Source organism: Crotalus tigris, unplaced genomic scaffold (assembly GCF_016545835.1).
Source record: "Crotalus tigris isolate CLP2741 ecotype Arizona unplaced genomic scaffold, ASM1654583v1 scf7180000018103.2265978, whole genome shotgun sequence".
Taxonomy (NCBI): domain Eukaryota; kingdom Metazoa; phylum Chordata; class Lepidosauria; order Squamata; family Viperidae; genus Crotalus; species Crotalus tigris.
Window position 1 is genome coordinate 1,980,288 of NW_024096824.1, and position 26,139 is coordinate 2,006,426.

At 37.3% G+C, this 26,139-nt stretch overlaps 1 protein-coding gene across 2 annotated transcripts in view; it reads right to left on the reverse strand.

The window, feature by feature from the left end:
• Positions 1–26,139, reverse strand: part of FYB1 (FYN binding protein 1) — a 69,570-nt gene that overhangs the window by 25,467 nt on the left and 17,964 nt on the right. For both annotated transcript variants that reach the window (XM_039347945.1, XM_039347946.1), the window contains exons 2-9: positions 21,435–22,560; positions 10,646–10,823; positions 9,604–9,653; positions 8,666–8,685; positions 5,937–5,977; positions 4,431–4,548; positions 2,576–2,732; positions 656–800 (exon numbers count right to left, since the gene is read on the reverse strand). In XM_039347945.1, the coding sequence (XP_039203879.1) occupies positions 656–800; positions 2,576–2,732; positions 4,431–4,548; positions 5,937–5,977; positions 8,666–8,685; positions 9,604–9,653; positions 10,646–10,823; positions 21,435–22,560 (1,835 nt within the window). The remainder of the gene's footprint in view (positions 1–655; positions 801–2,575; positions 2,733–4,430; positions 4,549–5,936; positions 5,978–8,665; positions 8,686–9,603; positions 9,654–10,645; positions 10,824–21,434; positions 22,561–26,139) is intronic.

The window sequence follows — 26,139 nt, forward strand, 5'->3', positions numbered from 1 at the left end:
TTTTCACATGCATGCATAGTCATGTTAATGATCAATCACTCTCAGCAATTCTTTTCATATTGTCGCTAATCTCTATAACTGTTTCTTGAGAAAAATGACAATATTTTCTGGACTAATAGTCGTCTTAGGAATTTCAAGAACCTGCCATGGGTTGATACAAGGGTGCTGTGTTCTATACAGAAAAGTTTTACTTGTACAAGATGCTTACAGATGCTTAACTGATCCATGTATTTTTCTATAGTTTATTGGCACAAAGCTGGTCACATTCTAGCCAGTGTGCTATGCAAACCTAGCCAATGGCTGTTTTATTGACTTGGTCAGATTTAACATAATGTTTTCTTAAAGTAAGCTAAGGCTGTGCAACAATCTGGATTCAAAGGCTAAAACATGCTTTACAGCAGTGTTACAGCATGTCAGCTTCTCATTTATTACCCTTTTGGAATTAAAATATGTATTGTTTTGAAAAGTAATATTTAGTGGCATCTGTACAGTTGTTGTTATAGTCCTCCAGGGAAAAAACAGGTTGGAGAGTGTCTAAAAATGTGGAAAGATGAATTAGCATAAAAGGCTGGACTGCACATTACTCTAGAATTGATGATTGTATTTAGGGGTTGGACATGGTGTTCATCACTTTATTCACAAATCTATGACATACCTGCTGATACTATCCTGGTCTCCAACGTCATCATACACTTCTTGATCACTGTCTGGGTGCTTTGACAGAACGTGCATGGGAGGCCGTGGCTTCCTTTTTAATGTATCATAGTCAATTGCCACCATGGTAGTTTTAATGTAGCCATCTACAACAAATATCATTTGGTGACATGGTTGTTTCGGTATATATATATACATATATATATATATATATATATATATATATATATATATATATATATATGAACTGAAAAATCATCATGCAAAATGTATTGTATAGAACAAAGAGGTAGTGCAGTATCCCATTAATTCAACAGATGCAGAATATATTACTTGAATTAGAAAAATAATTGCCCTGTTTTGCAGATTGTTCTCAGTGAGTTTATAAATCTAATTTTGAACAGTACCAGGATACTGTAGTTTATGTTTTCTCGATACAAAATTAAAATAAGACATAGTACATGGAAATCAAGTTTGTCACAGGAAAAATTGAATTAGAATTTTTTTCCTTCCTATATTAATTTTCTATAAACATTGTGCACAATATTTTTCCATTATGTAACCTTTCATATGTGTTCTGAAGCCAGACAGTCCAGGTACAATTTTATGAATACCAAGTGTTAGCATAATAGCTCCTCTTAAGTCCAGCATGTGAGATATGAAGGTAGCCCACAATCTATGCATTACACTGGCTTGAAAAAACAAAAGCTGATAAAAATAAAATTAATTCTGTAGCATGTCTACGTACACCTATAGTACAAGGAGTGTAAGACAAAGGGATCCCTCCTTTGAGAGTTAGATTAATATCACAAGTCTTTATTATATAAAAAAAGCAAAAATTGGTGCTCACATGGTGAAGGAAGTAAAAAAATACAATGCTAGTAATATTGCTAAGAGCGCTATAACAGAATTTCCCATTTAAAAAGTTTGAAGATCTCAGACTATGATGGTTCTGTGATCTAAGATTCCAAGAAGCATCCAACACATAATAACTATGATTGTATAAATATAATAAATATTAAAGTAAACATAAACATGCACATCAATATAAATAAAGAATACAGTTCTTGGTTAACATCTTCCTATTTCTATAAAGTATAAAGAACTTTTGAAACAGTGCCTTTACCAATATGTGATATGTGCAAATTCTAGCTTAAATCTGAGGGGGAAGGGTAGATGTTTCACCCTGTTTGTTTTTAGAGGGGCAAGCCATTTCCTACTTGAAGAGAAAGGGAAGGATTTGGGGGTAACCTTCCTGTCTATGTGAGCCAGTGTATGCATTTGTTCCTTCTGAGTGGTTATAGTCCATGTCTAAGTTGGGTGAATAAAGCTATCCACCAACAAAAGTCACCACCAACAAAAGTCAAATGTTTATAATTATATCACCATTAGAATTTCTCACAATTCTGAAAAGTGGGGTGAACAAGAACAGCAATGATATGGCAGAAGAGAACAGCAAAGATTTGGCTGGAGAGGCATGTTTCGGTTCTCTCAGTTACGGAAGGTGAACTGTTTCTGCCATGGCACTCGTTCTTTGAGTTGAGGTTGGCCCCAACCCTTATGGCCTTCAGAAGGGCCTCAAAATGTGTGTGGATTTATTTTCATAAGGCAGCAGGAGGCCTATGCCTTGACTACACAATGTATAACATTCTGATTTTGATAAGATTTGTTCTTATTTATGTTTAAGTATTTAAGTGTTTAATTGGTTTTGCAATAAGTTTTAATTGTTGGTTTTATTGTACACCGCCCAGATTCACCATGTGTGAGACTGATGGCCATATAAATTTAACAAATAAATAAATGTAACACATAAAGAAGCAAATGCAAAGACCCAAGAACTATATCCTAGTGAAGATTCAGGTTCTTTAATCGGTATGTTAGCATAAATTCTCTTAATTTCCACAAATTATAGTATACCCACAGGAGCCTTTTAATCTTCCTAACCATTTCCCTTCTGGATTGTCTGTGATGCGGAGTATTTCAATTAGATCTCCTTGCTTGAATGACAGATCATACTTTCCTCCTTTAAAGTCTGTAGAAGCTCGTGCCTGGTGAACAACTTCAATGGGACCTTCTAGCTACATAAAAGATGAAGATACATGGTTAGTTTTAGTACTCAGAGAGTTAGAGAAGGAAAAAACCAAAACATAGCTTGAAAGATAATATTCAAAATAATACTAAAACACGTGTTTTATGAGAATGAAACCCTTCCACCCCATAAGCTTTATGCAGTCTCCATTGCCTGTAGTAAAGCTGCAAGAAGAAGCTTAAATGTTCTTCTGCTTCGATAACCTCACTTGGCTGTGTCCTCTGAATCAAGGGATTTTTTTGCCAGCTGAGGAAAAAACTCAAGTGGGAACAAAATCTGGGTGGTGTTCTTTCCTCCTTGCTTGGAATGGGGTGGAGGATCACTCAGTTCACTTTTGAAAATGCATGAGATGACAAGGATATTTGCAGGGGAGGGAGAGGAGTTTCAGCAAAAACACCTGACATGCTTACAGAAGTTTAAGATTCTGTTCAGAGATTGATCCGCAGCACTTCCTAGAATGACTGTGACAATGCAGTGTCTTCACATGGCTATGCTGTTTTTTTTTTCAATAAAATAATAAAGACAAAAAGGTCCAGCATTTGATTCAGTGGGCTATGACTATTATCTACTTTTTTATTGAATAAGCTGGTTTTGTTATTTATCAAAGGTATAAATAATAAAGAAAATTTGCTACCGGTAGTTAAGTTTAACTTATTTAAACTACTTAAATTAAATTAATTAAGTTTAATTAGTTAATAAACTAATTAATATCTGGGATCAAAAATCAAAAGAACAAATGAAATGGCAATTTCTGCTAGATAACTTGTGATATCAATTACAAAATATTAATTCTGGAGTTGGGGAATAACTGTAACTAAAAGACCTCTTAAAATACATTGATATAATGTCTTTTGATATAAAGACATATAGTGCTTTTTTGTGGAAAAGGAGCAAATGTCAACAGAGTTTATAGAGAGCATCTTGGAAAGCTGGAGGTTGTAGTGAAGATCAACTTCATCAAATGATATTATGATAATTAGAATTTTTGTGACTGAATCCATCTACCATGGCAACTTCACCAGAAGATAGCCATTTTATGAAAACACACAATAAGATCTCAAAATTCCAGATATTCTCTGTTGGCTGCTTGCATGTTTTGCTTATTTATAGTTTATAATGAATTGCTCTATCAATATCTGCTGAGCCCTGGTAGCTCAGTGATTAGAATGCAGTATTGCAGGCTAACTCTGCTCACAGTCTGGAGTTCGATCCTGACCAGCTCAAAGTTGACTCAACCTCCCATTCTTCCAAAATTGGTAAAATGGGGACCCAGATTGTTGGAGACAATATGCTGACACTGTAAACTGCTCAAAATGCTGTAAAATACTATGGAGCGGTATATAAATCTAAATGCTATTGCTATAAATTTGGTTAACTCAATTGATTAAGCAGGCATTAAAATATTAGCTTTTGCTGTTAAGTAAAAATGCCAAGGGGTTATTTTAGCAACTTTAAAAACCCAGAATATAGTATTAATGGCTGGAAGGATCCTTGGAGGTCTTCTAATCCAACCCCCTGCCCAAGGCAGGAGACATTGTACCATCCGAGTCAAATGGTTGTCCAATCTATTTTTGAAAACCTCCAGTGATGGAGCATCCACAACTCCTGGAAACAAGCTATTCCACTGGTTGATAAATGTATATATTTATTCCTGTTCTTTGCATGACCTTCTTGAAAGACGTTTTACCTTGAATTTCTTTCTGAGTTCTTGCTCCTTTTTATCCTTATCCTTTTGTTCTTTCTTTTGATCAGATTTTTTCTTTTCTTCCTTCTCTTTCTTTTTATCATCTTCTTGTGGTGTAAATCTGCAGAAAAAGAAGGAGACTTAATACACTATTCAGCTGTAAAGATAAGTTGCCCCCAAAGGGTATTTTTTAATGTTGTGGTTCTCTTTGAGGTGCAGCTCACAGTTTTGAAGAAAGTGGGAGACTTAGCAAGATCTCTGGAATCAGATGATATGTACCATCTCTCTTTCCTCAAATCAACATACCTGAGGGGCATTTTAGAAAACAAAAAAAAATTCCATCAGTGGAAAGAGTTTTCCAAAATGTCCATTAAAATGGGAAGTATGTGCTTGGGGTGAGGGGAGATATTGACTACCAACTTACTGGAGATAATAAATCTTGTTACTGCTTACTACATCTGCTATTTTGATATTTTAAATAGGGGATTTTATACCAACGTTTCCTGTAAACAACCTTATTTTTACTGGAAAGATCAATAAACTGAGTAACAATCTGTTTTATAATCAGCCAAATCCCAAGGCCTAACTGCTTTTGGGTTGTCCCAAAATATATTCTGATTATGCTATCAAATTTCAAAGATAAAAATGCCAATTTCTCCAGTTGGCTTTAAATCTGTTGCTAAACCCTCAGAAAGGAAGGCTTAACAAAAAGAGAGGAAGGAAGAATTTTGAAATATTCTGTTTAATGTAACTTTACATTAAAAATAGTGTTGATGCTCCTGGTTGTGGTTCTTTTCTGGGGTATCTCCAAGGGCTAACAACTATCTTGCAAGACTTAGTATTTTCCTGTCCTTTTAGTTTCCAGAAAACTAGAGAGGGTTCCTTTTGTCAGGTTTTTTCCCCCATTTGCAGAGCAAATGACCTCTTATCAGATCATTGCCCAGGCTGCAAGTCTTCCTTCTATCTCCCAAGGTCATTCCCACATACCATCACACTCCTCCACATATAAATGGAAGATCCTACCTGACCTAACCCTCTTACAAAACAAAAGTTCAGATTCTGACCAGGAGAAATTAGTCTGCTTGGATAGGTCAGAAAATCTTCACCTGATGCAATGGATCAGTTTTCAGATCTTCTGATTTTTTTTAAAAAAAGGTAAACAATAGTGGTGCAACCTGAAAATGAACAATGAATGGTCAAATTTTGCCAATTCACAATGTAATTTTTTCCAGCCTTTTGTAATTCAAGAAATATTGTCACAGCTAAAAGCAAATGAACTTACTCATGGTCAGAGCACAAACCTCTAAAATGTGCAGGAAAAGAAAAGTCATGGATGATCAGGCTATATTGGACATTGGTCACCAGAATTCATGCCTAGAATGCCTCAAGTGGAGCTTTATATTTTATTTTGGATCTTTTTGCATACAACTTTTAATTGTGGTCATTATTTAATAACAGCTGCAATTATTGTAATATGATCAGAGGCCCACTCTATATGTTTGTTCATACCTCATCTCATTTATATCTTCATACATTTCTCCATCACTGTTCTGATTTTATGAAAAGGAAAAAAGTTTTAATTATTGGTGAAAAATAAGAATAGTGAAAACCATGCATACACACACATAAACACACACACACACACACACACACACACACAAAACACACTCTTGGTGTGTTTTAAACCTTAATTTTATATATGGATTCGGCTTGATTGAAACCCTCTAGGTTAAAACATATGCAGCTTCCTACAGCAAAGCAGGGAACTAGTGAATCAATCTATCTCAGGAAAATGGTTTTAACCCAAAAACAGGATTAGAGCCAGTAGAGTGTTTGAGATAATAGATGTGTACAAGAGAAACCCAGGTTCAAATCCCCTTTAACCTTCTCTTTCTCTTTCTCTCTCTTCCCTCTTCCCTCCCCTCCCCTCCTCCCTCCTCTGTAGCCTGATAACTATGGGCTAGAAATACCTCAGCAAATGGATTTAGAGCAGTGGTTCTCAACCTTTTTAATGCCGCGACCCCCCAACTGGTCGTAAGTCGAGGACTACTCAACCGGTCGTAAGTCGAGGACTACTCAACTGGTGCAGCACCGTTTGCAGAATGGGACTTTTGGCGGGCTCAGCAGGGCAGAGACAGCCTGGACAATTCCTATTGGCTTTTGAAAGCCATTAGAATTAGACTCTATTCAAGAGATTCTATTCTATTGGCTTTCCAAAGCCAATAGAATAAAAGGGAGTACCGCAGCTAAGGAAAAGGGGAAAAAATGGTGGACTGCGTTGTTTGACAACCCCTGTGAAATGGTTGATCGACCCCAAATGGGGTCCCGACCCACAGGTTGAGAACCACTGATTTAGAGGATGTGGATGATGTTATATTCAACCAATTCCTGACATATCAACAAGGCAAGCTGAAACAGGTATAAAATGATATTTTCTAGCTTCATCTGGCACAAGGTGTGCTATCTGGCCTGTCTGGAGAGCATTGTTTTGAGGTAAAGATATGCTCAGGAGCCTAGTCTGCTCTGACAGACCACCTGAAGGTGCCCCAATTCCCTGCCACTGGTTTTCAGGGCCATTTGCCTTCTGGTACCAGGAGAGTCTGGGCTCTCCTATTACGCCTCCAAGTCATCTTTTCTTGTTTCTTGCCAAACCATAATAATAGGACAATCAGAGAAGGGGAAAAATGTCTATGGGAGCCAATTCTCTGGTCATCAGGAAGACCTGCTTCTTCCCCAGAGTGGTGTCTAAACAATTTCCCCATGTCCCTTCCCTGATGAGTGTCAGAAATTGTGGAGAGGGAAGAAAGCACCTGCAGGTAGACATACATAATTAAAGCATACATACATAAATACATAAAGCAGAGGAGGGAATTAGTTGCTTATTTCATAAATGGCAGTTAAATCCCAAGTGTAAAAAGCCCTGAGAAAAGAGATTTAAAACATTCAAAGGCACTTGTGGATTCTATGACATTCTGTGAATGAGGCCTGCAAGTTTTACTGCAGTTTCCAACATGCTACACTCTACCCCTGATCTTTCCTTATTTAAGTCTGGGGAATGTTTGCTTCTTTGAGTGTGCCCTTGAGTGTGCCCTGGTGGGAGAATCTTCATGGTGGCAAGGGAAGTGGGATGGAAATGGCTGCTCAGCAGGCACTCCTGTAGTCAATCTGTGGACACTTTTATCAGCTGCACCTTCCCATACTCAAATTGGACTGGATAGGGGATATATACACACATGATGCGGGGAACAGCTCTCCAGCTGTCATGGCTGGTTTGGCTAAAGAAGTGAATTCTTCCTTTTTTTTTTCCTCCCAAGACAGAAGGGAAAGAAGGAGATGCCTCTTCACCATCCCCCATGGCAAGAGAAGTAGAGGGATGAGAAGAGGCCTCATGACATTCCTTTAGGGCCAGTCCTCTGTTTTCACAGAGTGATCAATCTATGGCAGTGTTTCTCAACCTTGGGAAGGATGGCTGGGAAATTCTGGGCTTTGAATTCCACCCATCTTAAACTTGACAAGGTGGAGAAACATTGCTTATGGGACTGGAAGAATGGTAGCAGAAGACTTCCATCTCTTCTTATGCCAATTATGAGTACCAGAGGAAGCATTCCTACTCAGCATCTTTTATTCCCTGGTTCTTGAGTAGACTGTTTCATTACTGAATCAGAAAAGGTTTGGGAGTCTAGTTAGCCCTTCTTTAACATGGCATACTGTCAAGAGCCAGGGAAATTGGGAGATTCAGGCAGTTCAAATGAGTGTAAACATTTATAGTAAGCTTAAGCTCTGTACAAAAATCTGGGCTACAACAGTTAAAGAAAATTCGTGAAATTAAGAATAGAAAGAATTAAAGGTGGGATGGACTTAGATCTCTTGTGGGCTCACAGGGATTCATGACTGATGATGCATCAGTCCCTCCTTTCAGCTCAGCCTGGTCATCTCCTACACAAATCTGTTGTCTGTCACATTGGCTAGCAGCATCTCAGTAAGTCTATGAAAACTAGTAAATTGAGTTCATAGAGTGCATCCTTGATTATCTGCATGGTCTAATCCACCATTTTGTTTCTAAGAATGATCATTCTTAGAGTAGCTTCCTATAAAAAACGTTTGTGAGTTTTCAAAGAATAAAAGGCAAGGTACGAATACAATAAATAATTATTGTTTTATGGGAGCTAGTAGGGAGAATGACTACAAAGAAAGCCTAAGGTTATATACATTTGTAGATTACGAAGGATAATACTTACTTCATCTGCATTTCCATTATCTAATGGATAAAAAGGCAAAACAATTGCATTATTTTGCAGTTTAGCAATCAAAATACCAACTCATGGGTAGCCCTTGTTAGCTAGTGGTATATAGGGAGGTTGGGGGACAGCAGGGTGGAAAGGAAGGGAGTGGGGGAGGGGAGGCACATATAAAAGCAATGATGTAATGCAAATTCTGTGTCTGTTTTGCCCTGCTCTGAGATGTTCCATGCATGGCCCAGAGGGATGGACTTGTGACACAATTCTATGACACTATTTTTATTATATTCCTTGTATTCTTTATATATGCCACAACAGTTCTATGCAGACAGCAACCTTCATCTAAATCAAATATTAGCTCATTATATAACATGAATGCTTCAATGTAGCATGACTTGTATGAATTGCATATTTTAATCCTTGTACTTAATCTGTAAATCCCCATCTTTAATTACACTATAGTTTATCATAACAAGACTCTGCATGCTTCAGAAATCCTTTGAAAAATGTGTTTTGGACCCCACTGTAATGCAAAAGCCTAGATTTAGGCAATCTACATGCCTACTCAGTCTGCTTTCTGATGATGTTTATTGGGCGGAGAGGAGATCCGGCTTTCAATCTATATGAAAAGAGGCTTAGCCACAAGAGACCTTGAAGTAGAGGATGGACCTTGTAGATCCTCCTCCATTATCTCTAAATGGATAGGTCATGTGCAAGGAAACCAATAAAATAGCACACATGTCAGGACATTCTAGGATGGGGAAGCCAGTGTATTAAGATAGCACATTTTTTGTATTTGATACTCAAACATTGAAGTTGGCTTATAGAGTTTGATTGTCAATATATTTGAATCCAGATTCCTGTCTTATTACTGATTTGTTATAGATTCCACACATGCTTCTTATTTGTTCTCTGTCCACGATAATAGGTTTTCTTACCTTCTGAACCAAATCCAACATCATCATAATTTTCTTCATTTTCTTGTCCTCTACAAAATAGCAAAAGTGAATTTGTTAAGAAAAAAAGGAAATTGATTGAAATATATTTTCTTTTTTAAGTGAAAGTCCATTCTGTTTTATAGTTTATTGGAAAAGGTTTAGTTAAAATTTCTGCAGTCTGTTTTTATGTTTTTAATAATAGAATATAACTCTTTTTCTAGGAAGGGCTCTCCTGATTTTAACACTTCCACTTGTAGAAATTGAACAAGGAATATTCTCCACATTATTTCCATGCTTGAAAAAAATATGCTTAGTACAATTCTACCTGCCGTAGTAGCCACACTAAAACAAGTCCCATCCAGTCCTCAGCCCTACATTTTATACATAAACAGGACAATATGAAACCAGGAAACCATGATTTCTAGTTGTGCCTTAACATAAAAGCTAGCTGGGTGACTTTGGACCAGTGGCATTCTGTCAGCCAACCCACCTCACAGGGTTGTTGTCATTAGAAAATAGGAAGAAAGAGTGTTAGATTTTTGTCACTTTGAAATATTTAGAAAAATAATAAACATGGTAAATAGATACATATATTTATAATCTATCTATCTATCTATCTATCTATCTATCTATCTATCTATCTATCTATCTATCCATCCATCCATCCATCCATCTATCTATCATGGTGGTTTTGCATAACCTCTCCCCAACATAGCTTTTTATTGTCACATGACAATAGTTCATATATAATGTAATTTAGCATGTTGTGGCTTTATAAACCATTATTTATGGCTCAGCATGTTGGGTGAACCTAGTGAAGTATTGCTTAATTAAGAAATCTTTATGAAACAACCATAGCTTTTTGCTGTACATAGCTTATTGCAGCTATTTATTGCAACTCCCTGTGATGAATACCAAAACTTATGGGCTTCTCTATGAGCACATAGAGAAGATGTTTCAAGGAAGAGAAGAACAGAGGTTCTTCTCACTTTTTAAGAAGAAAGAAAATATGGAAGAAGGATTATAATTTACTATTATGTACCTGAAATCAGATCTGGATGGGATATTCCTCCTTGGGGGGAGAACAGGAGTTTGTGTTGATGGACGGAAACCTGGAGGAGGGGGAGGAAGCAAGGGTGGTGATAAATCCGTAGACTGTGTGGCATGAATAGCTGGCGGAAGTGGGGGAGGCAAACCCGCTGAATTGGATGAACTGGAACCTGGAACAGAAACAAGAGACACTTAATGTATATCATCATCCCCATTCCTTTCCATATTGCTACTCTAGCTCTGCAGTCTGTGTGGCACATATATTTTTTTTTATCAAATCAGAAGTTGATTAATCCATTATGCATTTGTATAACTTCTGCTTTGGATAAACTGGCCATATTTTAATAATTACAGTTTACCATGTGTATGTTCATGCATGCTTTCATTCTTTCCTGTACTCCAGAAAACAAATTTTTTTGAAAACATTATATATATATATATATATATATATATATATATATATATATATATATATATATATATATATATATAATGAAAAACTGTTCCAGGGATCAGGCAGCTCAGTCAAATACTTCACAGTGGCTTTTGTTCAACAAATGTATAATCACTCTGTATCACACTAATGTGAAGTGACAGGAGCATATTCATATTATAGTTATAGGAACTTTTTAAAAAAATATTGCAAATTAACAATAAAACAGAAAAAAATGGACATTTCTGAAATTCAGTAAATATTACAGAAATCCAGATGATTCTTCCATTCCTAATATTCAAGAGAAAAAAATAACCAATCAGATGAGGGAGATGATGCCTTCTGATTCCCACTGACTGGGGTATTACACAGTGTACTATATCAGGGGTTAGCAGTATATATCATGACTACTATGTTGACCAACAATAACTATAGCAAAAATAGCAAGATTCAAAGTGACAATGCTGAAATCATATATTTGGTAACCTCATGAAATTTCTAGATGGGTTACCAGATATCTGAATGGGCAAAGGAAGGCACAGACAGATGGAAAAAAGGACAAATAGAGGGAAAGAAGGCGTCCTAACTATTATAGTTTCTTGGAATCTGACACAAAAATTAAAATATGTAAAAAAGATGTTGAGACTCTTGAAAGAGTACAGAGAACAGCAGCAAAGATGATTAGGGGACTGGAGGCTAAAACATATAAAGAACAGATGCTGGAATTGGGTATGTCTAGCTTAACAAAAAGAAGGACTAGGTGTGAAATGATAGCAGTCTCCCAGTATCTAAAGGGTTGCCACAAAGAGGAGGGAGTCAACCTATTCTTCAAAGCACCTGAAAGCAGGACAAAAAGCAACGGATGGAAACTAATCAAGGAGACAAGCATCCTAGAACTAAGGAGAAATTTCCTGAAAGTTAGAACAATTGATCAGTGGAATAATTTGCCTCCAGAAGTTGTGGGTGTTCCAAGTTTTTAAGAAGAGATTGGACTACCATTTGTCTGAAAGAGTATAGGATTTCTTGCCTAAAAAGAGGGTTGGACTAGAAGACTCCAAGGACCTTTCCAACTCTTATTCTCTTATTATAGTGAAAAATTGCAAAATATGTAGTTAGGTATATGAAATTACTTTTTCCAGCATCAGAAAGACTGGCTTTTCAATCACAATATTTTTTCAATAAATCTTTATTTTCAAGAATCTACATTGGCAATAATATAGAATTAATGACAACCTGATTTTAAATTTCATTATAGAAATGTATGACCAGTTAGGGAATCTATAAACTGGAGTGATCACAGATTTGAAGGGACTAGACTGAAGCCAATTACTGGAATTGGAAAATAAATTAAATAATGTAAATCTAGCTTGTTCAGTCTGGAAGAAGGAAAGAAAGAAGAAGTCAATTTACTAATACACAAATGTTTGAATGAGTATTGTGAAATCAATCCATAATAATAAAAACAATAAGCTCCCAGCAAGAAACAAATCAGAAGCATAGCTGCAGTTATAACTGAATATCTGGGATACAAAATCATCAAAGAAAAAAAGCTAAAAGTGCACCCCAAAATGAATGATCAGGCTGGAACATAAAATCAATATGATAAGATCAAATGCAAGCAAACTAGAATAGATAAAAAATAAGCTGAAGAATCAAAGAATAGCCAATCAAAAAATATCACCTAGAAACAAGAAAGATTAAGGAAGCACTGGAAATAATAAAGCAGCAAATAACAGTATAGCCAAGAAGGTCAGCAGATAACGATATTTGAATTTCACATTAAAAGCCCAAATCTCTGATTTCAGTCAAATTAGAAACTTTTCTACCAAATAATGAATGGAGAGACTGCAGTGAACAAGTCGGCACTTGACAAAGAAGAAATAGTGCAGTTCTGGGTGCAGCAATGGGACAACTGAAAGAAATACAGCAAGAATACAGCTTTGATAAAGGAAGAGGATAAGAATAAAAAGAAGTTGAAATCAAAGAACTTGATTTCATGATAGCAGTGTTCCAATATTTCAGGGGCTGCCACAAAGAAGAGGGAGTCAAGCTATTTTCCAAAGCACCTGAAGGCAGGACAAGAAGCAGTGAATGGAAACTAACCAAAGAAAGAAGCAACCTAGAACTAAGGAGAAACTTTCTGACATTTAGAACAATTAACCAGTGGAACAACCTGTCTCCAGAAGCGGTGAATGCTCCAACACTGGAAGTTTTTAAGAAGAAACTGGACAACCATTTGTCAGAAATGATATAGGGTTACCTGTGTGAGCAGGGGGTTGGACTTGATGACCTCCAAGGTCCCTTCCAACTTCATTATTATTATTATTATTATTATTATTATTATTATTATTACAGCAGAAGTAGTAGAGAAAAAGGCAAGGAAGATCAAGAATTGGTCTGCACCAGGTGAACATGAATTGAATAGTTTTTGGTTGAAACATCTGACTGGTCTATAGCCACTCGTTGCCAAGCAGTTTAACAACATACTACAAGGAGGAGAAATTGAAGATTGGTTAACATCTGCCAAAATCTACCTCATAATGATACAGTAAAAGGAGGAGCATCAAGTAATTACAAGCCAATCACTGGCTTACCAACAACGTTCAAATTGCTAATTGGTGAGGTAGTTGATACAGTTCAACAGTATCTAGTTGAAAACAAATTTTGCACTTGAGCAGAAAGGAAACTGCCCAAATAGTAGAGAAACAAATTGACAAGATGATTTTAGAAAACTGCAAAAGAAGGAAGACTAACTTGAAGGTAAGTTGGTTGAGTACAAGAAGGCATTTAATTCCCTGGCACGTTATTTGATCATCACATGCCTAAAAATAACAGGAGTCAGTAGAAACATCAACAGTTTCATGCAAAGATCAATGGCACAAAGGAATACATAGTTGTTGATCAATGGTGATAGATTGGGAGAGATTAATATCAAGAGAGGCATCTTTCAAGGAGACTCACTCTCATACTGTTTGTAATTGCACTGATTCCTCTGTCAGCAATACTGAACAAGTCAGACCATGGCTATCAAAGATTAAAAATATCTGCCAGGCTATCCTAACTACTTTATATGGACAATCTGAAGCTGTATGGAAAAACACTATCTAAAATAGAATCTCTATTCAGCACTATTTATATATACAGGCAAGTGTCAGATGTGAACAACCAAATCCACATGTTCAGAAGCTAACTACTTTATTATATTCTGCCTATAATACAGGAACCTCCAGACTGGGGCAGTCTTCTCTTGGGAAGAAATAGATACGACTCCAAGGAACTTGGGGAGGAGGTTAGTCCTAGCCCTTTGGTAGTTGTGCAGTGACTCCAGGTTAACTCTTTGTTTGAGCCATCCTTCTGGCCAGCTTGGATGCTTCCCAATACCAAGTTATTGCAATGAAGTTTGCACTGGACAAATATACCATGTTTACCATAAACAGTGGAAATATAGAGAAAACTGAAGAAATCAAAATGTCCTATGGAAATAACCAAAAGTCTGGATGAAGATGATCACTATGAAGATGGATATCCTTCAAGCTGACAACATCAACTCACTGAAGTCAAGAAGATTAGACTTCTAATCTTCAGGAGAGTCCAAACTCACTGGAGGAAACACCATCAAGGCAATTAGCATCTGGACAATTCCAGTCATTAGATACACAGTATCGAATTCCCATATCTGGAATAATGGATAGGACTCAAGCAAAACTAAAAGTCTTTGTTAGGAAGATAAGAAAAACAATGACAATAAATCATACCCTTCATCCACACAGCAATATTGACAAACTCTACTTACCATGGAAAATAGGTGGGCTGGAATGTTACAAGTGCACTACACAGTTGTAGAAGAAAAAGGGCATTAGAAAGATATCTAAATAACAGTGAGGAAGATGCAGTGAAACAAGTATGATGGCTTATTGAGTACTACAGAGATCGAACTGGCCTATAAAAAAGACCAAGAAGAACAGAAAAGAGACATGGCAAGACGAAGTATTACATGGCCAGTACATAAAAAGTAGCAGGCAAAGCAGATAACAAAAAGCCCTAGCAATACTCAGAGCAGGAAAGTTGAAGAAAGAGACAAAAGGGCCGAATCTGGATGCCTAAGACATGCCTTAAGAATAGATGCACACAAAGCCAAAACTGAGAAGATAGTAATAGGGAGCAAATGCTGTCTCTGCAAAAAAGCTGAAGAACCAATGGATCACCTAGTTAGCTGCTGCAAGATCACATAGACAGATTACAAACAATGACATGACAAATAGCAAAGGTGCATTGAAATATCTGCAAGAAATATTAACTTCTAGTAAGTTAGTGCTAGATTAGAGTTATACAATGATGAAGCAAAACTCTCACACACGAGAAGAAAACAAATGTGACACCTTCAAACCAAACTTTTAAACTTAAGTCACTCTCCTGGCCAAATAAAACATTTTAAACAATACATGTTAATGTGGAATATAACCAGTGGAGGGATTCAGCCAGTTCACACTACTTCGGCAGAATTGGTAGCTAACTTTGTGTTGCCCAGGCCCAGAATAGACTTCTGGAAGCGGTATCCACACAGAGAACTGGTTGTTCACATATTTGAATCCCACCACTGAATATAACAGATCAGGACAATTACAGAAAGAATTACTGAAATTAAGTATGGCAAGTGAAAGAGTTATAGGAAGCTAGGGAAAAAAAACCTCTTCATTGCCTCTCTTCCATTGGTGCCCTAAACACAGGCTTAATGATTAACTCAGGGCTGCTCTTAGAACCAGCATGTACCATTTTTAATAGACGTAGTCCTCAACTTACAACCATTTGTTTAGTGACTGTTCAAAGTTACAATGGCACTGAAAAATTGACCATTTGTCATTCTTATGACTGTTGCAGCATCCCCATGGTCACATGATCAAAATTCAGACGCTTGGCAACTGACTCAAATTTATGATGATTGCAGTGTCTTGGGGTCATCTGATCACCTTTTGTGACCTTCTGACAAGCAAAGTCAATGGGAAAGCCACCTTCACTTAAGAACCGTGCTAATAATTTCACAATTGCAGTGATTCACTTAACAATGATGTCATGAAAGGTCATGGGGCAAAATTCACTTAACAACTGTCTCACTTAGCACATAAATTTTGGTTTCAATTTGATTGTAAATCAAGGACTTATGTGTAGCTCAGGGTTGAAATCCTGAGATCTTGGTGTTTACTAAGCTCCGATTGCAAATGTTTCAAAATCAAACTAGGCAGCACTGTCATTGCCTAAGGAAGTAGAGTTTGCTGGCTTTTTATGGGTGACAGCTTGTTCTTCTTGTAGTTTATGTGCCTGTTCCTGATCAATCCACTTGGTTTGGCTGGCTGTATTGTTTCAGTGTAGATTATTTCCACTTTTTGTGTTGGTTAATGCTTATCACCCTATTGATTGCTGGGCTTGTGATAAGAGAGAATGTGCTTCATGATGTTTGTTTTAAACATCTTCCAAAAGTCTTTGCTTTTTGGAATAATTTGTAAACTACTCTCTATTTCTGCAATATGTCTCTATTAATGATTGATCCATCAGAATGCCAGGCTTATAGGAAATCTTTAGTATTTTTGAATTCAGCTTGATCTGAAATGACTACAGTTTCCCACTTGAATTTGTGGTTATATTTGTGTTATTATATTGCCAAGTTAAAGAATTTTCACCATAAATCCCGAGAGCCTGCTGGTATTCAGGGACACATGCTGCTAATCCTCTGCCTGTTAGTAGCTTTCATAATCCTTGCATTGTAAATTTTAAATAAATCCTCTTCGGCCTTCTTTAATTGTTGGAACTTTGGGTTGGCTTAAGATGCTTTGGAAGTACTTTGTTTCTGTGTGGCCTACCATGATATCTTGCAGTTGAACTAATTTGCTGCGGTTTGAGATGACCTTGATATATGGTTACCCAGCAATTAATATATAGATAAGCAAAAAACCAAATACAATAGGCAGGAACAATCTGGGATAAATTTATAAAGCCAAACTAAGGCAAGTAGGCCAATCAGAAATAGACACAAAAACAACAGACAAAACTGATTGAGGAATAAGTTACACAGGGTAGCACAAATTGCCACACATAAAAAGGCAGTAAACGCACTCCTTTAAGTCAAAGCATTAAAGGTGTTACTTCATTTGCAAGCATAAAACCAAGTTCGCCATGCACAAGTTCCTGACAGGAACCATTTCTTCATTCCTTTCAGAATGTCAAAAGTGCAAGTATTTTTTCCTGAACTCCAACTTTCAGCTGTAGTAAGCTCTAAGTAAGTATATGTATGTAGAGTGTGATCTAAGGTCAACATGTATGCATTATTCTAATTCTACCTCTGCCCACTCTTCCAAATTCTAACATTAAGAAGGGGATTACAGATATCAGTGGCAAAATTTCAACCTTCTCTGGATCATTCCGGTAACTCATATTGGCCTTGATCTACTTGGTGCTTAAGACAAGCAAAACCTTTGATCGTGTTTCCCGTCATTTTCAACCCCACTGAAACCTTCCTGTGATGAATAAATAACAAACTGTGCCAAGCCTTTTCCCCTTCAGCACTCTTCCTTGGACTGTGCCTTCAAATGCTTTGAACCACTCACGGACACTGCTTAATGCATTTTAGGATCACTAGCCATGTTTTCCCTGGCTAGTGACCAACATCCATCTTCAATAGCCACTGGAGCCATCTAAGTCCAAGTTAGCCATTTTAGCTCCCAGGCATCACCTCACTTTTCAAGATTTCTCCTTCTTACAGTCCTCCTTGGATTTAAAATCGTCTTCCTTTGCTACCTGATATCTGCTCTTTCTCTTATGAGAACAATTTCCTTTCAGAATCCTCATACCTACTTTCAGCAAGGATTTTTAACAAACATTAGACAAGTTAGGTATTTTACAAGAATAAAATACTTGTATACTTGTTTCCACATCATACATTTCTTTTGTTTCTTTCAATATTTCCATATAGCTTCCATAAGAAGATCCACTCCCTACTTTATCGCATTTGCAAATGATTGCCTTAAGCTAAGTTTCTTTTATCTTGGCTGTGATAACATACAGAGTCCCATGATTTGATGAGAGTACATCACACCACCAGAGGTTTGTCTTTTGATCTGAACTATTGAGTGAGAGACAATGAGTAGTGTGCCTCTGATACTCACTGTGTGTTTTTGAGTGTGCAAATATTTTAAATTATCCTGTTCTTAGGATCTTTCTCGGGCATTTTGAAAGAAAAAGCAAGGTCAAATTATCTGTTTTGGAGTCCATTCATAATTCTTCTAATATGATCAACAATAATAGAGCTGGAAGGGGAGATGTTTGAATAAAGCTGTTTTAAATATCTTGGAAAGATGTCCAATAATCTGCAAGAATGAAGGTTCTCAACATTAATTTCAAATTAAACCAATATAATATCCAGAGTGACTAGAATTTCATAAATCTAACATTTGTTAGATTTATTTCCAACGTTTTCTGCAGGAGGTGACTTAGAAGGGATCTTATTTCACGCCATAATTCCATATCGTAGGTTGGGCTGAGAAGTTAATCAGTACATTTCCATGGTTGACAATGGACTTGAATCTGGACCTTCCCAATTCAGATCCAAACATTTGGAATATTTGATGGTGCATGTACCCTGAGAAAGTTGTCAACCTTTAAGTATATGTGATAGGTGCATTTTCCTTGAATCTGCTTAATTTTTTTAAGGCCCCTAAGGTATCATCACATGATGTGGCAAATGAATTTTATATCTATCCATGCATCATGTATTAGTGGATTAAAAATTTCCAAATGGTGCAGAGATGAAGAACATCCATGGACAAATATATTTAATATGCAACCTGAGCAGATTAGGACATGGCTACAGCTATTCACATGTTGGTCATATAAGAATTAGACTACTACACATTGATTTGTAATTGGTATTATTTTAACTCTTCTTTTAAACTATATTTTTCAAGTAACAGGTATTTCTTCATAGTTCACTTCTTTAACAATCTTCTTTGTTGAAAAAATGAGATCTAAAGAAAATGAATTATTAAAAGTACAGGTAGTCCTCAACTAGAGTTTATTTAGTGACTGTTCAAAGTTGCAACAGCACTGAAAATAGTGAATTATGGCCATTTTTCACACTTACAACTGTTGCAGTATCCCCATGGTCATGCAATCAATATTCAGATGCTTGGCAACTGATTCATATTTATGACGGTCGCCGTGTCCCAGGGTCATGTGATCACCTTTTGTAACCTTCTGACAAAGTCAGTAGGGAAGCTAATTTCACTTAACTGTGTTACTAACAACTGCAGTGATTCACTTAACAACTGTGGCAAGAAAGGTCATGAAATGGGTCAAAACTCACTTAATAGCATCAAAAATGTTGGGCTCAATTGTGGTTGTAAGTTGAGGACTACCTGCATTGTCAATCAATGTGATCCAATTAAAAAGAATTTTAGCAAGCAGAAATGTTGAAAATACAGGAGGAACAGGAAAACAGGAAAGTAAAATGCTAACCAAAGGGAATAGAAGGTATAGTTTTCATAAGAGTTTTCATAGCATGAGGATCAAATTAAATGTGCTGTCACATTTAAAATCAAAACATGCTGTCACATTTTTATAATTATAAGCTTACAAATAGCAACAAAGGAACAAGCCTCATTGCTCATATTATTTTCTTGCAGAGTGTCATCTTGGAATGGTGTTTGAGCAAACTTTGTGTGGAGGCAAGGGTTAAGATTTCTTCCTCCTACTAAAGGCAGGTAGTAACAGTAGCAGCTCTTGCTATTTTCATAATTCCGTAAGACTGGAATGTAATAAACACATATTTCTCATGCTATTTGGTTCAACTCTTGGTGAACTTCCAATTCTAAAATTTCATAGCAAAACCGTAATAAAAACCATAGCATAAACTGAAAGAAATAAAGAACCAAGAACCAAGAAGGAAAAGATGAAGTTGGAATAAATATTTAAGGAATAGACAATTTTTGCTAACTGAAGTGGAGATCACGCTACATTAAAAATGTGAAATCTACACAATAATTACATATTTTACAGTGATATAGTGTATATCATTGTATACAGTAGTGCGTATAATAATGTCCTTTTTAGCATATAAACAAAAAGAATTATCCACAGAGAGGGGACAAAACTAAGATGGTACCACAGGTGGGACTATGCAAGCAAAAAGTAAACCCTTCTGATACCCACGACCCCAAATCCCTTTTTCACCCTGGGTAGTCCTGTCAGTAACTCTAAACTGTTTTGATAGCAACAAAACAACTGTGATGTAACATTTAAGATGTAGAAATGGGACTGGGAAAACAAAACAGAGCTTTTATCCAGCCATTGTTCACTGGGTTACCTTGAACCTGGCACTCTCTTTTGCAGTGTGAATATGAAGATAAAATAAGAGGATTCTCCAACATATGTTACTTTAAGCTTGCAAAGGAAAGTGGAATAGACATATGATTTCTATCTGTCAGTCAAATGTATAGCCTACAGAGATCATGCATTTCTTAAGTCTAAAACCCCAAATTAGGGAAAAAAAAAAAACAGATCCAGAAAGATGTATCTCTTTCTCTGAGGTGCTAAGAAATTCTAATGGGATAGCTGTATCTCTTCTTACAACCTGTTTCTATGTTTATTTTGTTGTTGTTTGTGTCGCTAAGTTGTGTCCGACTCTTCACAACATCATGGACCACACTCCTAAAATAGGGGCAGAAGTGAGAATGATATGGCATCTTCTCTTGGTATAAATTTATCCCTTTTGTACAGATGGAATTTCTACCTGTGCTTGAGTTTAGCAATTACTCAATATATATGGAATATTACTGTTGAAGCAGGAAACCAGTTTTTAGTACAACGATGTTGTGACATCGACAAAGCATGGGGTGGGGGAGAGAAGGAAATGCTTAGCAATGTTGTGGTCACATTGTTGTTGTTCCAGGTTACCTTCATTAGATCACTTTGCTATGAAACAGAGCTCAAAAAGCAAGAAAATGAGCAGGGGGATTTTTATTGGGAGGAGAGATAAATGAAGGAGGGACTTGAGAGAAGACAATGGTTGTTGAGGAATATTAAGTATTGTTAATCTTCTTAGACCTTCTCAAAACCCCATCACGCTTCTGGAACTTTGTCCACATTTCAGTATAAGTTGAAACAGAGTTTCAGCAGCATCTAATAGCAAATAATAACCATCCCAACCATGTTCCTTCAAATATTTAAGGCTGCAAACCCTGAAAATATACAATTCACATTTAAATAGAATACCCATAGAACCATCTCACAAATGTTCTCTAAGCATAGAAAAGCTTTTGCCAAGCATAAAATCAACCATAAACCCAGAGATAATACTCACCTTCCCCATGACTTTTCCTAAATTTTTGCAGCTCAACTGTTGGAGGCCTATTAGGCTTCTCTGGGGCTGGTCCCAATGTCATTGCAGAAGGTAGTGTTTTTCGTCTGGGCAAATTTTTGTCTTTATCTTTTTCTTCTTTTCCAGTATTATTGGCCCAAGGTCCTGTCGTAACTGTTCTAGATGAATTGACCAATTTAGCAACAATGGTACCAGAAGTAGATCTAGAATCCTCTTCTTTGTTCTGCTGGAAAATATTCCTGATGGGTTTTGGTTTTGCCTCTTCATTCTGCTGTCCAACAGGTTTAGGGGGGATTTGAGGGAGGTTATTCTGGTTGCTGACAGGTTTCAAAGGTGGAAAAGGGTTAATGGGATTGGTTTCATTTCTGTTCTTGTCCTGGGGGTCTTGGAAGGGTCCGATGGAACCAGCTTTCAACTTGAGACCCATGGAACTTGGTGATGCCTGATTGAAACAAGCACTTTTGTTGGAAACTTCTTCACCTTGGATGAAACTTTGACCTGGTTTTTGCTTAAGAGGTGGTTTTGGAAAAGGAGGCCTGGAGTTGTTTTCCTGTGTAGCAGTGTTGAATTTTTCTTTAACTCCAGCAACTGTGGGAAAGACTGGCTTTGCCTCACTTCCTTGGGGTTCAGGTTTGAACAATCTCTGATCTAAAGGTTTTGGTTCACTTTTCTGAGGAGGAGAGCCAGGTAGCCTCTTCTCAGGAATCTTTGGGAACACTGGCTTGGTTTCTTCTCTTAATCCTTCAGAAATCTTGGGAACCAAAGGCTTTGGATAGGTAGTTTTTTCATTAGCTTCTCGGCTAGCAGCCTCAGCTAGCATCTTCACCTTGCTGGCCACAGGACTGTTTTTCAGAGGTGGTGCTTTTAAATCCTTGCCTGATGCATCATGAAGAGGTTTTGTGCTCGGGGGCAATTTAAGCGATGAAGGCTTGTACAAGCTGTTGGGTTTGGAAGATAGACCAGCATTTTCAAGCTGGGCAAACTTCTCAAAGGCTGCTTTTTTAGCCAAAGGAGGGTGTCCCCCAGTTCTGACCTGATGGCAATGAACATCCTCAGCTGCGTTGTTATTAAACTTCGCCATAATGGACTTCACATTTGCCTTGCCATCCTGCAAAGTAGAAAGAGAGCAGAATCAGGACGGTTCTTTTTCAGCAGTGTTCACAAATGCTGTAGCTAATTTGAAGGCTTTCCTGGTTTGAAGCTTCTGATTTCCGGTGAGAGATAACTCAGTTTAGCTTCCTGTATGGCTAACAACATTCAACGTTTTGCTACAGACTTGTGGTGATAGAGTATTTCAAGACGCTGATTGCAGAAAATGCCGTTTTGCTGACTAGATCTTTCCTTGCCTACCATAATCTCTCCCTCTTCCTGTTATATTTGCGGAACATGCTATTGATGGTTACATTCTGAAATATTTGCATCACTCTTTAGGCTGAAGCCAAGACATTATATATATATATATATATATATATATATATATATATATATATATATATATTCCAAGACCTGCTCTGTTTAATAATAAAATAATAAATTAAATCTCCGTTCTACTTTGACAAAAAATGTAAAACAAAACAAAACAAAACAAAAAAAGCTCCAAAATTGTAGGTATAACCTTAGCCTTCCAAAGAGGAAGCAGAAGAAAAGCATCCTCAGTTGTTCCCTTAATCTGAAAGAAATACTATACATAATTGTAAATTGTTTTAATGCTGCCCCAACTGTCTTTTGTTTTATGGAAGGGCCCTTTCAACAGTGGAATTTCTAATGGTAGGAATAAAATATATTAGCGTGACCTAAACATATCACAATTAGCAATGGCTGGTGCAGTTTCCCTGTGGCTCAAAGAGATATATCGTACGATGGCTGACATAAAATGTCCATATGCATATTTTGTAGCTTTTTCTCTTGGAAACATTTTGCCTAACAGTATACAGGTAGTCCTCGACTTACAACAGTTCATTTAGTGACTGTTCAAGTTACAATGGCACTGAAAATAGTGACTTATGACCATTTTTCACAGTTCCAACTTTGTAGCATCCCCATGATGCTTGGCAACTGATCCATACTTAGGACTGTTGCTGTGTTCTAAGGTCATGTAATCATCTTCTGCAACCTTTTGACAACCAAAGCCAATGGGGAAGCCAGATTCATTTAACAACCCGGTTACTAACTTATCACCTGGAGTGATTCACTTAACAACTATGACAAAAAAGATCATAAAATGGGGCAAAACTCACTTAACAAGTGTCTTACTTAGCAACAGAAATTTGGGCTCAGTTGTGGTCATAAGTCAAGGACTACCTGTACAGAAAGTATAATTTACAACAAATGTATCACAACTAAAAGCCCCCCAAAGAGAAAGCAGTTCTCTCATTGCTGCTTGTCATTGGAGAGAAGTTGATTGAATTTTGAGCTATCGGTACTTGATGCCTGGGAAGACTTTGAAGTCTTTTGTCTTTCCTCATTTGTTTTATGACTGAGAGTGTCCATGTTTCTTTACATCAAGGATTGAGAGACAGTTTGGTGTAGTGGCTAAGGCATCAAGCTAGAAATCAGGAGAATCTAGGCATAAAGCCAACTAGGTGACATGAGGCCAGATACTTTCTCTCAACCCTAGGAAAGAGGCAATGGCAAACCATTTCTGAAAATGTCAAAAAAAACTTGCAGGGATCTGTGCAGGCAGTCTCCAAGAATGAGACACCATTGAACAACAGGAAAAAATGGGGGTGATAGGAAGTAAAGGAGAGGTGATATATCATTACCTTTCAAAATTTACAGAATTTCTACAAAAAAAAGAAACACAGTGAAGGTAGAATGTGGTGTTCTGCCCTTACATTATATACTTTTATATACTTTTGGATATAGTATTTGCTTTCTGGATCACTTAAAATTTGCAACAATGTGCCATGCTGGAAGTGGTTTGTTTACAAAGTAGAATTTATGAAATCTCTAACATAATATAAAGGAGTCTTGAGGATCTGGCTAGATATGTTGGAATATTTACAAAATTAATAATACTGCTTCTTAAAGACAAGTTCTTAAAGAGATGGGAGTACCAGACCATCTCATTTGTCTCCTGAGAAACCTATATGCGGGTCAAGAAGCAACAGTGAGAACCTAACACGGAACCACTGATTGGTTCAAAATTGGAAAAGGAGTCCGGCAAGGCTGTATACTGTCACCCTGCCTATTTAACTTATATGCAGAGCACATCATGAGAAAGGCAGGGCTAGATGAATCAAAAGTTGGAATTAAGATTGCCGGGAGAAATATCAACAACCTAAGATATGCAGATGATACCACTCTAATGGCAGAAAGTGAAGAGGAACTAAAGAGCCTCTTGATGCGGGTGAAGAAGGAGAGTGCAAAAGTTGGCTTGAAACTCAACATTAAGAAAACCAAAATCATGGCATCCGGCCCTCTCAATTCCTGGCAAATAGATGGGGAAGAAATGGAGGTAGTGACAGATTTTATTTTTCTGGGCTCAAAGATCACCTCAGATGGGGACTGCAGCCAAGAAATTAAAAGACGCTTGCTCCTGGGGAGGAAAGCTATGGCAAATCTAGACAGCATTCTAAAAAGCAGAGACATCACCCTGCCAACAAAAGTGCGTATAGTCCAGGCCATGGTTTTCCCAGTTGCAATGTATGGCTGTGAAAGTTGGACCATAAGAAAGGCTGAGCGCAAAAGAATTGAGGCCTTTGAACTATGGTGCTGGAGAAGACTCCTGCGAGTCCCTTGGACTGCAAGGCGTTCAAACCGGTCAGTCCTAGAAGAGATCAACCCCGACTGCTCTTTAGAAGGCCAGATCCTGAAGTTGAAACTCAAATACTTTGGCCACCTAATGAGAAGGAAGGATTCACTGGAGAAGAGCCTAATGCTGGGAAAGATTGAGGGCAATAGAAGAAGGGGACGACAGAGAATGAGATGGCTGGATGGAGTCACTGAAGCAGTAGGTGTGAATTTAAATGGACTCCAGAAGATGGTAGAGGACAGGAAGACCTGGAGGAACATTGTCCATTGGGTCGTGACGGGTCGGACACGACTTCGCAATTAACAACAACATAACAATAATACTGCCCAATTCATAACTCTACAGTGCTACAGATTCCTAATCTCTTATCTAAGATTTAAACCCCATGATTGATTAAAAAATAATGTGCCATATACCTTTAAAAGCGCAGGTAGTTCTCCAGAGACTTTCTACTTCCTTTATTACTGTCTCCTTCCCTACTATGCCACATTTTGTTTTTGCTTATGTGGTTGAGTTAGGTTTGAAATATCTTGCACGTTTACTCCACATTTCAGTAAGCAGTTTGTAGTATACTACAAACCTCTAGAGCTGAACTGCTTCAGGAGATGAGTTATAATTAAAAGTCTTTCTCAGTACTCCTCTTCAGGAACTATCTGTAAATATGAGCTCTGATTGTAGGGGCATTCCAGGCATCTGGAAAGCTGAACAAAGAGCTGTGGGTATAAGATCTGGAAGAGGAGATCTGGGTTTTTCCCCTTTTGAAGAAGTGTAATCTAAAGTGATAATGGGGATAAGACTTTCAGTCGCAATCCTCCCATGGAAAGTATTGTATCTAAAATTAGACTGCACACCACTCTGTGGGGGGGGGGTTCTGGAAAGCCAACTGTTGTGGCTTTTCAGGAGGTCCTGGAAGCAGGTTTGCTGGATTCCCAT